General features: G+C 36.2%; 1 protein-coding gene across 12 annotated transcripts in view; it reads left to right on the top strand.

Moving 5' to 3' along the window:
* Positions 1–12,480, top strand: part of LOC127813056 (DNA-directed RNA polymerase IV subunit 1) — a 98,554-nt gene that overhangs the window by 45,508 nt on the left and 40,566 nt on the right. For all 12 annotated transcript variants that reach the window (XR_008026052.1, XR_008026048.1, XR_008026051.1 and 9 more), the window contains 4 exons: positions 6,178–6,347; positions 6,496–6,562; positions 6,652–6,770; positions 6,998–7,146. Coding sequence is in view for 2 of the 12 variants with exons in the window: in XM_052353777.1 (XP_052209737.1) it covers positions 6,178–6,347; positions 6,496–6,562; positions 6,652–6,770; positions 6,998–7,146 (505 nt within the window). In the remaining 10 variants the exon portion in view is untranslated. The remainder of the gene's footprint in view (positions 1–6,177; positions 6,348–6,495; positions 6,563–6,651; positions 6,771–6,997; positions 7,147–12,480) is intronic.

Here is a 12,480-nt window from a genome sequence, read left to right as displayed (position 1 = left end):
CTTGTTAGCAATAAACTTTCATCTAAGCCATTTTCTTTAATTCATTCAGATGTTTGGGGTCCTTCAAAAATTCCTAACTATTCAGGGGCAAAGTGGTTTATTTCATTTATAGATGATTGCACCCGAATGTGTTGGATTTTTCTACTAAAAGATAAGACTAGCATTGGGACTGTTCTACCCTATTTTTGCAAAATGATCCACACTCAATTTGGAACTCCTATTCAAAAATTTAGAACAGATAATGCAATGGATTATTTCAATGCTCACTTACATCATTTTTTCCAAAATGAAGGGATAGTCCATGAATCTTCATGCATAAACACTCCACAACAAAAATGGAGTAGTTGAAATAAAGATGAGACATCTCCTCAATGTCACCCAAGCCCCCCTTCATTATCACAATGTTCCTAAATATTTTTGGAGAGAGGCTGTTTTAACAGCCACTTATGTAATTAATAGGGTCCCATCTAAGGTTCTCAATAATCAAAGTCCTCTCCAATGCCTAACCAATTTTTTCCCTGACCTAAAGTTGCATTCTCCTTTGCCTCTCAAAGTTTTTGGATGTTTATGCTTTGTTCACTTACCCAAGATCCACCGAGACAAGCTAGACCCTAGAGCAAGAAGGTGTGTGTTCATAGGTTATTTTCCAACGCAAAAGGGCTATAAGTGCTACAACCCTATTTCTCGGAAAATCTATGTTTCTAAGGATGTCACCTTCATTGAGTCTCAATCATTCTTTAACTCTCAGCCTAAGGGGGAGAACACTCAACCTGAAACCAATTTAGACAGTTACTTTCCCTTTCCAGAACCAACCGCTGATGCGGTCCAACATCTTCCTAGGCTGTCCCAACCTCCCTCTCACCAGTGCAATCCATCAGAAGCTTCTCCTATTCATCCAACATGCCCTAAATCAGCAAACCAGTGGCTGGTTCCTTCTGACAGGTACAAAGGATCCCCCTATGTGTACAAGAGAAGGCAACCTAGTGATGGTCCACAACCCACGCCAATTGCAGCCCCTAATTCAAGTATGAAAGAACATGCACCTGAAAAAACAACTACAACAGAACCAGAATTTACTGATTTAGACCTTCCAATTGCAATCCTAAATCCAAAATTGTACAAAACACCCCTTAGCTAATTTCCTATCCTATCATTGCCTTTATCCTACCCACAAAAGCTTCCTAACATCCCTAGATGCTATTGTTATTCCAAAATCAGTGGAGTCGTCACTAAAGGATCCAAATTGGAAAGAAGCCATGTTAGAAGAGATGAGGGCTTTGCACAAGAACCAAACTTGGGAATTAGTATCTCAACCCAAGGGAGTTAGACCTGTGAGTTGCAAGTGGATCTTCAATCTAAAGTATAAAACTGATGGTACCCTTGAAAGATACAAGGCGCGGTTAATGGCCAAGGGCTATACTCAATCCTACAGGATTGATTATCTTGAAACCTTTTCCCCAGTAGCAAATATGACAATCGTTCGAGTACTCATTTCATTAGCAACTAATTTGGGGTGGAAGTTGCAACAACTTGATGTTAAAAATGCATTTTTAGATGGGGATTTAAAGGAAGAGGTGTTCATGGAATTACCTCCCGGTTTTTCACATAACAAAGCAAGACAAGTGTGCTAGTTGAAGAAGGCATTATATGGACTTAAATAGTCCCCACGAGCTTGGTTTGGGCGATTTTCTACAACAATGAATACTATGAGGTACCATCAAAGCCAAGGGGACCACACCCTCTTCATCAAACATATAGGAGATAAGGTAACTGCTTTGTTGGTTTATGTTGATGATATTGTTGTGACAGGTAATGATGAAGTTGAACAAGAAGGCCTAAAACAAAATCTTGCTAAGGAATTCAAAATTAAGGACCTTGGGAGATTAAAGTACTTCTTAGGAATTGAAGTGACCTGTTCACAAAAGGGGATCTTTCTATCTTAGTGTAAGTATACACTTGATTTATTGGTTGAGACTGGCCTGCTAGGAGGAAAGGGATCACAGATTCTAGTGGATCCAAACATCAAGCTACTGACAAATGATTCTGGGGAAGCAATAGATAAAGGGCAATTTCAAAGATTGGTAGGTAAGTTAATATACTTCTCACATACTAGGCCGGACATAGCATTTGGAGTCAGTCTAGTAAGTCAATTCATGCATAGCCCCAATGAGGAACACATGCAGGCACTAAGAAGAATTCTACATTATCTAAAGGTTACACCAGGCAAAGTTATTCTTTTTGAACCAAGAGTAACCCTGAAAGTTCAAGGTTACACAAATGCGGATTATGGAGGCTCTCTAGTGGATAGACGGTCCACAACTGGATACTGTGTGTTCTTAGGGGGTAATTTGGTGTCTTGGAGGAGTAAAAAACAAGGGGTGGTAGCACAGTTAAGTGCTGAGGCTAAATTTAGGGCTATGACCCTCGGTGTGTGTGAACTCCTATGGCTACAGATCATTCTAGAAGATTTGAAGATTCAAATACAACACCCTATTGAGCTAGTATGTGACAACCAATCAACAATAAATATTGCTCATAACCTGGTACAACATGACTGGACCAAACACATTGAGATTGACAAGTATTTTATTAAAGAAACCTCCTATGTTTCTTAAAGAATCCGGATTGCTACAAACCTCCTATGTTTCATCCAATCAATAGGTGTTAGATCTTCTTACTAAAGGGTTGGCCATTAAGCGATTTGAGGAGCTATTTGGCAAGCTAGGAATGGTAGACATCCATTCACTAGCTTGAGGGGAAGTGTTAAAGTATATAAAGATAAAGATTCCAAGCTATGAAGAAGACGATAACAACAACCGATGATCAACAGAACTAAGAGATAGAGATAGCTTGGTTAGAGATAAAGTTTAGAGTGTTTATCTTATCAGTTATTTTTATTTGTTATTTATCCTTGTTGTACATTTAAATATTGTTGTAATCTAGTCCTAGATATTAGGAATATAATTTAGATAATAGGGATGTAATCTAGTTCTAAATTTTAGGAAAATTCTTAGGAAACCTCTTGTATAAATATTTTCATTCATATCAATAAAATTACAAGGAATACCATTTCCTTTTCTTCTACATATCTGGTTATTCCAAGCTATGTAAAATCAAGCTTTAACACCATGAACAAAATAGGGTTTAGAATAAATTCACCTTATTGATTTCATTGATCTCTCAGCTATATATACAGGAAAAACATTGCCTAATCTAGGATGCTGAAGAATATATATAATAGGTTTCCTATTTTAGGAGAATGTAATATTTACAGGATTCCTTTCCTAATCTAGAAGGTTGACTGAGAAAATTAGAAAGATTTCATAAGCTATAAATTTATTACAATAGGAAAGGAATCAATACTAAGATATTGCTGTTACCTGGAGTCTCCAACAGATTTAAGCTTGTATTTATTTTCCCTAGTAACGAATGAACTCACTAAATGTCCCTAGGCAAAGGTGCTTTGGTGTATGCCATTTGTAGTTGATATATTAAGTGGATGCCATTTGTAGTTGAGATATGGAGGAATACTTTAGAATCCAAGAGATTTTAAGTTATGCAGATTTAATGGAATTTAAGTTTAGTAAAAATATGTGTAGATGATGTTATGGTAAAATTGGAAGGTCAAGTCATACTGAAAAAAGATTAGTTAAGGTATTTTGGATCAATCATTGAAAAAGATGGGGAGATTATTGAGGATCTTTACCCATAGAATTAACTAAAAATGGGATAGAGCATTTGGTCTTTTATGTGATAATAAGATTCTATTAAAGTTAAAGGAAAAATTTATAAGATAGCTATAAGACAGAAATTTGTTGTAATGGAGTTGAAGACAGAAATTTGTTGTAATGGAGTTGAGTATCTTGAGATAGATGTGCGACCATACAAGAAAAGATAAATTAGGAATGAAGTTATTTATAATTAGGTTGAAGGGAGACCTATTGAAAAAATATGCATGAGATGCAATTAAGATAGTTTAGTCATGCGAGAAAAAGACTAGTAGAGGCTTTTGTGAGGAGAGTAGATGGAATGGAACAAGTATTTAGTAAGAGGTGGAGGAAGACCATGGAGAACTTGGTGGGATATACTTAGGCACAATACAAGTTATAAGAGCCTCATGGAAGATAAGACTAGAGATAGAAATGAAATGAACAACAAACTATAATTCATGTAGGCTAGCCCACATAGTGGGATAAAGGCTTGATATGGTGTTACGTAAACAAGAAATAAATAAATAAAAATGATTCCACAACTTCTATATGGATCTTTGGAATTATTCCTCGTTTTCTTCATGTTACTCTGCTTGTTGAACTTAGTTGTCCTTCCTCAATCATAGAGCGCACCATGCAGTTGTGTGAAGAGTACAATGTGGTTTGATGGATTCAAATTTGGTCAGGTTAATTCACCCTTCTTCTCTACTTATTACCCTGATGTTACCAATGTCCCTCTTTGTGAGAATTGTCATAGCATAGACACAAACACCGGTTGACTTTCCTTAACTGGTTATTCATTGAGTCATTGTGTATAATTGCATAGAAGAGGCCTGCTTGACACATGTCTAATGATTCTAGTGGCTTGGGGTTTAGTGAACTCCTACAATATTAAATTAATGATTTGGTGTTGTAACAAGCATGAATTTGAATTAGTAGTTTGTTGCCAGTGGCATAACTTGACATTCATATGGTTAATTGACTTCTGAAAGTCACATTGACAATACAAATCAATGCAAAAGAACCGTTGTAACGAGTGAAAGACTCAAACACACAGTAAAACAAGTATTCACAGAATCCACACACTTTAGCAAAAGGTAATCACACACACACTTATGCAGAACATAAGTTGCAAGCAAACAAGAAAGGAAAAACAGAACCGAGGAAAGAGAGACAAAAGTTTTTACCGTGGTTCACCTCAGAATAGGGCTACATCCACGTTGAGTTTCGGAAGAAGAGCTCACTGCACTATTTTAAAAAAGGTTACACCCTCAATACATACCGTCTATACATCAATGGTTCTCTAACAAAATAGCCTTACAATTACCAAATACAGATTAGAAGCAAACCCTAAGAACCAAAGATTACATGAGAAACAGAAAGAATGAAAAACCTTTGCTCACTGAAAGAAAACCTTTCTGCCGATCACTCTTCTCTCCCTTCTCTTCTTTCTGCGATTCTTCTTCGCATCTTCAATCCCGAGGAATTGTAGTGTTTATATATAATTTGAGCAGCTGAGATTTGATCCAATAAAGGCAGAATCGACGGCCATGGGATGATCGTATAACATGATTAATAGAAAGGGCCAAAGGACAATCAAGAGGCGTCGAGCAGAGAGGTGAGGCCTTGATGGTTGCCAAGTGGCCATCCATCAGGCGCCCATATTGGGCAACTGAGGTTGCCAACTTTACCCTCCATCAAGATGGCATCGTATTGATGCTTCACTCACAACAAGAACCATGTGGCAAAATTTTAAGCTGCATTCTCTTCTTGATGCAAAAAATTTGTAACATTTTTTTGAAAACAAAAGAGAGAATGTTTTCATTACTTTATATTATACCTAATTATTGGAGGAAAATTGTATTAGGTGTATATTACGTACTAGTGGAGTAATTTATAGAAGCCCACCTTATTGCACCACATTTTAGAAGCTGAGGTGTTCTGTCTTTTAATTTTTGCATACAGAAATGATCTATCATTCAGGTAAAATTGTTGAAGGCGTTTTTTGTCAGCTATTGATACCTCTAAAATCCCAAGCTCTTGAAGGGCAGTTAACTTTTTAATCTAAATATGCACCAACATTAACTTGAGGGTAATTATGTCTGTGGGTGAAAGATTGATAACATAGGAAGCATCATTGTGGCTTAATGAAACTATGGGTTTTTACAGAGTGGCATGGAGAAAGAGGATTCAGGTAACCTATCCAAAGTAGCTGGGTAAAATGTATAATTGATTTGAGTTGAGTTACTAACTCACTTGTGTCTAGGATCTCGTTTAACCATAGGAATGTATTTAGCTTGCAGGGGGGTTTTGATCTGTGTCTCCTCACTTAAATGCAATGTCAACAACCACTTAGTCTCAACATTATTAGCTGCTAGAAACAAATTTATATTTTCATTTCTGAACAATCTTTGTCTAGTTCTCTAAATACTTAAATGTCTATCAACATATCAATTTGATTATGTAGAAAGTCTTGGAGTGTGGCGTAAAAAAATGTAGTGGTGATAAAACTGCATCACTATTCTTGTCCAAGAAGCTTGGGAGATGGGCACATGGTTTTGAGTATGCCGCTTTAGAGGTTCAGAGTCATCTAGAGAGACTTCTCTTTTCAGAAATTGTCTCTGTTGTCGAGATATTGTGAGTGATCTCTCTCTCTCTCTCTCTCTGTTTTTTTTTTTTGGCTAATTGCAAGTAATCTTTCAATTTTTCTTTGTTTTTTCTTGTTGCACTTTATTTTGCCCTAACATGCTTTTGATATCTAATTGCCATGCTCTATGGATGCTAGCTTCTCCACGCAGACCTTTAACCATAAGCATACCAGTCCATGGGTTTGTCATTTTGAAATTTCTAAGGTATTAAAATTTGAAAAGATATAAACATTTGTGCATATATCAAGGTCTATATTCCTTTATAAAACCTTTTTAAAATTGTGCTATTTCAGGAGATAGTTCAGAGGAGAAGGCTAACAGTGCATTCTATTATCAATGCCCTCCACATGAACAGTAACTTCACCAATGCCAGATCAAAGTGCAATCTGCCAAAGTTGCAAATAACAAGCAAGTTGCGTTTTGTTGCTCTCCCTGAGTACATGTTTTCATATTTTTGTGTCACTACTTGTTTGTCCTGTACATTTTCTATACAACATATTTTTCCTCTCTCTAGATCTTGGATTTAAATTAAGCTCTCTGAAAGCTTGGACCAACTTTTTGCATTCTGGCACACATTCACCTATGACTGTTTATGGAGCTTTTGCATCTTAGTTTTGACATGATTTGATTAATTTGCAGGGACTTTTCTGGTGTTGACATGCAGAAAGAAAATAGTGCTAAGATTTTTATCACAGTCATCATGGTTGAAGGACCTAGAAATTCATCTGTGCAACTGGCTACCCTTCAAGACTTTGTGATACCATTTCTTCTTGGGACTGTTGTAAAAGGTAATTACTGATCTAATGCTGCATTATTGGATGGAATGAGGCATGAGGGAATGGGTAAGGGAATCCAAAAAAAGTGTCTGGTTGCAACATGGGAATGGAATAGACGATTCCCATGGGAATGCCCATTCCCTCAGAAATTGGATGGAATGGAACTCGTTCCATGGAATCAATTGGCTTTTTACCAATCTACCCTCATTTTGTTATTAAAAATTATAAGAAGCCCAATATAAATAGCAAGTGAAATAGATTGATCATTTTATTGCCAACTCCTTCATCTCACTGTCATCGTTCGTTGTCATTCAATAAGTTGTCTTTTTCCTCTTATCTTTTTCTTTTCCACCTTCTGACATCACCCTTGCTACCGTCATTGCCCCTCACCACCACCTCTGCCACCATAGCCAACCCCCTTGACCGCACCACCTCTGCCACTGTTGCCACCCCTCACCTCTGCCATTGGAACCAGCCCCTGCAACCAGATCTGCCACCACTACCATCCTCCATGACCACCTTTGCTACTGCTACCATCCCAGCAACAAGATAATTTTATTTGTAGACTTGTATTTTGTTGGTGTTGTGTGTTTCAATTATAGATAATTTTAGGAATTATGTGTTCTTTTAGCCCTTAAAAATGATTTTTTTTCTATATGCTATATTCAATAATTACATGAATATTTGGATTTTAAGAATATTAAAATATGTTTAAGGTTATGTGTGTTTTATTCAATGTGGTTGGGTTTGAATTTTTATCCAATTATATGACATTAGTTTAAATTTATAAAATATTTATTTAAAAAATTAAGCTAAATCAGACATACTATTTAAATTAAGTTGAAGGAATAGAATTAATATCAAATCTTGAAGAAACCAATTTTTTTATTTTTAAATTAATTTGGAAAATTATCTTTCATTCGTTTTTTAATATTAATATTTTTTGAAATTTATATTTTTTTGTATGCTTTTTAAATAACTACATGAATTTTTTTAATTAAATAATGTTAATCATAATTTGAGGGCATTTTTGTCATCTGCTCTTTTATTCCATTCGATTTCATCAAAATCCCTGCATACCAAACATAAACTGGGAATGGACTGGTCATTCCTTTCATGCGTGCACCAAACATGGCAATGAATTTCATTCCCATTCCATCAAAAAACCATTTTGTCTAACCAAACCCAGCATAAGAGTGCAAGTTTATGACAAGTTTAAGTTATTGTGTGCCAAATTGCTCTTGTTTAATTCATCTACTCACCATTTCTCTGATTTTTGTTTAAGTCCTGGGTTAGATTTGTCCTTAAGACTAATTTCCAGTCAAAACAGTATTTTATGCCTCAAATCACTTTGTCCTAAAGTGTAAAGCTAAAAAGCACAGATACAAAATGTTTTCAAATAATTTGTTACTAAAAGGAAACATAGATCTACCAACCAAAAAGAAAGTGGAAACAAAGATTTTGAAGAAATAATAACCAAGAAGAGAAAGATAACATTTGCCGATAAATTTTCAGGAAAAGCCAATTGTTGGTAAAGAAATAATTACTTGAAGGGCTTGGTGATATCATGAATGTTATGTTGTTTTATTAAGCCCTGATATAATATTCATGATATTGCTAATATTGTAATATTATTTGTTATATTGACAAGATTAATAACAAGTTGTAAAATCATTACAATGAATGTACAATGTTAAGAATAACAATGTAAAAGTCATTAATATTATAATATTATATTAGATCAATGCTATTATATTTATAATTTTATCATCAGGTTGTAGTATTTTTCTAATGGATACTCTCATGTTTATAATAACAATATTAGTATTATAGAATTACTAAAACTATAGGAAGTAATTAAAATCTACTACAAAATTGTTAATTATTATAAATATTAGCAATATCATGAATATTATATTGACAGTGTTCCTCTTATTACATTAACAATTTAATCATTAATATTTAATATTATGATAGTATTATTAATAGCACAATAATAATTATATAATGTTACAATGGTAACATCATATTACTATGGTAATACGAGTGTTACAAGAGTAAGAATAATGGTAGTATTTGTTGAAATATGATGATCAAGATAATGTCGATCATGCTTCCAATCATGATTAAGTTAAAGCAGCTCCAATCTTTCTAAAATCTAGGAGGAGATAGAATCTTATCTATCTCTAAAATTTAGGAGATTTGTTATATCTTAGATATGTTGTATTTGTATTTTAAATAAGTTTGTTTGTATTTTAAATTTCCTAGATTGTAGGAACTTTAGTCTATTTAAACACCTTATGAATATTCAAGTGATTAAGACGGAACTTGAGTTCCTTCTGAGTTCTTCCAATCCAAGCCTTATTCTGATTGCTTGTTCCAGTTTTCAACATGGTATCAGAGCCTTCATTCTGCTTGTAGAACTTGATTGTGCCTTCATTGCACTCTTGTCTCTCGTTCTTTATTTCCTTCCCTAGGCCTTCATTGCCTTCTCTTCGTTTCCTCGTTACTAAGGATGTCAGGGATCTCGGAGATGAATCCTGGTTTAGCTACTGGTGAGTCAGAACCAGATATGATTACCGGTACAAATGGAAGTGGAGGAACCTTTTCTGGGTCAGGCAGTGGAGAACTGCCGAGAATGCATGTATCCTACAGATTGAATGGTAAAAATTACCTCCAATGGGCGCAACTTGTTCGAACCTTCCTGAAAGGGTGAGGGAAGCTAGGACATCTCATTGCTTCGCCACTGAAGTCTATTGATCCAGCTTTTCCGACATGGGATATCGAGGACTCCCTTATCATGTCATGGCTATGGAATGCCATGCAACCTGAGGTTAGTAAAAACTATATGTTCTTAGATTTAGCCAAGGCTATTTGGGACACCATTAGGCAAACTAATTCCAAGGTACAGGATGCTTCGGTTATCTTTGATATCAAAACAAAGATTAATAGCACTAGACAAGCATTTCTAACTATTACCGAGTATTTTAACAAGATGAATGGGCTTCGGTTAGAGCTAGATCAATATCAAGAAATCAAGATGATATGCAGTGATGATGCTGCAACTCTTAGCCAAATTATTGAAAGATATAGGATTGTGGAATTCTTAGTTGGATTAAACGCTGAGTTTGATCAAGTTAGGATTCAGATCTTTGGAAGGGAGAAGTTACCATCCTTGAATGAGGTCTTTGCTATGGTAAGGAGTGAAGAAAACCGAAGGGGAGTCATGTTGAATGATAGTGGAACAGAAGGATTAGCCATGGTTACAGCAAGAAAGGATGGGACATGGTTCTGAATGGGTAAAATAGAGACAAAGAATCATGAGGGACTGTGGTGTAGTTTCTACAACAAGCCTAGGCATACCCAAGATCATTGCTTCAAACTTCATGGCAAGGAGGCTGTGTTAAAGAAGATGAGAGGAGAGGTTTCAAAAATATGGCAGCACAAAAACAGGCTTACATATCTACCAAAGAACAACACGAGGAAGGAGAAGCAACTAGTAAGACAGAATCAAACCCAAGTACTGATCTTGCACAACTTGATGGTGAGGAGATTAACAAACTTAAGGCTTTTCTTAAGACTATCAACAATGGAAACTGTGTTTTCGCCCAGCAAGGTAATTGTTTACATTCAGGCTCTCTTAATGCCTCTAAATCTGGTAAGAATGACATTTGGATCCTAGATTTAGGAGTCACTAATCATATGACCCCTAATCCATTGGTTTTTGACACTTATGAGCCTATTGTAACCTCTAAACAGATTACCATTGCTAATGGGACTTTAGTGTCCATCAAAGGTTGAGGAACAGTCATTCTCAGTCCCAATATTACCCTTCAAAAAGTTCTACATGTGCCAAATCTATCCACCAACCTTGTGTCTATTCATAGGCTTACTAATGATCTAAATTGCCATGCCACTTTCTCTGCTAATGTGTGAATTTCAGGCCCTGAAGATCGAGAAGATGATTGGTGCAGCTAGGGAACAGCATGGGCTGTATTTTCTGGAAAGAAAAGGAGAGTACCCTTCGGTTGGAAATCAAGGTTTTGAGACTGCAACATTCTCTCAGTTTACATCTAACCACACCGCACATGTTTGGCTGCAACATTACAGACTTGGCCATCCTCCGTTCCCTCTTCTAAAAACAATGTTTCCTTCTTTGTTTCAGTCCCTAGATCTTAGTGAACTTCAGTGTGATGTGTGTGCTGTTTCTAAGCATCACCTAGTGTCTTATCCCCCTAGTAATAAGAGATCATCTACACCTTTCTCTTTGATTCATTCCGATCTTTGGGGACCCTCTAAAATACCAAATTGTTCGGGGGCTCGATGGTTTATTTCATTTATTGATGATTGTACTAGAATGACTTGGGTTTTCTTATTAAAAGAAAAGGCTGTTGTTAGCATCATTTTACCATATTTTTGTAAGTTAATTTCCACTCAATTCAAGTGCTCAATCCAGAAATTCCGAACTAATAATGCAAAGGACTATGTTAACAATCATTTGCATTAATTCTTTCAACAAGAAGGGATAGTTTATGAGTCTTCTTGTGTCCACACTCCACAACAAAATAGAGTGGCGGAACAGAAGATGCGACACCTTCTTAATGTTGCTCGAAGTCTCCTACATCATCATAATGTGCCTAAAAATTTATGGGGGGAAGCCACTCTTACAACAGCCTACCTGATAAACCATGTACCCTCAAAAACCTTAAACCATCAAACACCATTTCAGCTTCTATCTACTCATTATCCAGATTTAAATCAGCATTCTCCTCTCCCTCTAAAGGTCTTTGGGTGTGTCTCTTTCGTCCATATTCCCAAGCAAAACAGAGACAAACTTGATCCAAGGGCCTTAAAGTGTGTTTTCCTAGGCTATTCTCCTACCCAAAAAGGATACAAATGCTATCATCCAACGACAAAGAAATTTTATATCTCAAAGGGTGTTACATTTGTTGAAACCCAACTCTTTTTCTCTTCTCATCAGACTGGTCATCAGGGGGAGCACTTGGATGGTGACCAGGCAGCGGTTGGGGATATTTTTCAAGTGCCTAACATTCCTCCATCTCCATCTCAGCAGCCTCCTTCCTCTCAGTCCTCTTTTAGTCCTCCCTCACCTCAGATTGATCCTGAGATTCATAACCAGAAATCCAGCCAGTAGCTCCAGCAGCTTCCAGGCTAGTTTAAGGGATCTCTTTATGTTTTCAGAAGAAGACAGCCTATCCTGGATCCACAACAAGTGCCACCATCTGATCCTAGTTAAGGTAAGGAATTTATACAATCTTTTATCCCAAAAAATGAATCCCAGCTTCCTGTTTCAGATTCCCAGCTTCCTGTTTCAGACTGCTCTAA

Source organism: Diospyros lotus, chromosome 11 (assembly GCF_014633365.1).
Source record: "Diospyros lotus cultivar Yz01 chromosome 11, ASM1463336v1, whole genome shotgun sequence".
NCBI classification, from domain to species: domain Eukaryota; kingdom Viridiplantae; phylum Streptophyta; class Magnoliopsida; order Ericales; family Ebenaceae; genus Diospyros; species Diospyros lotus.
Note: the sequence above shows the minus strand (reverse complement) of the source record. Positions and strands in the feature narration are given on the sequence as shown.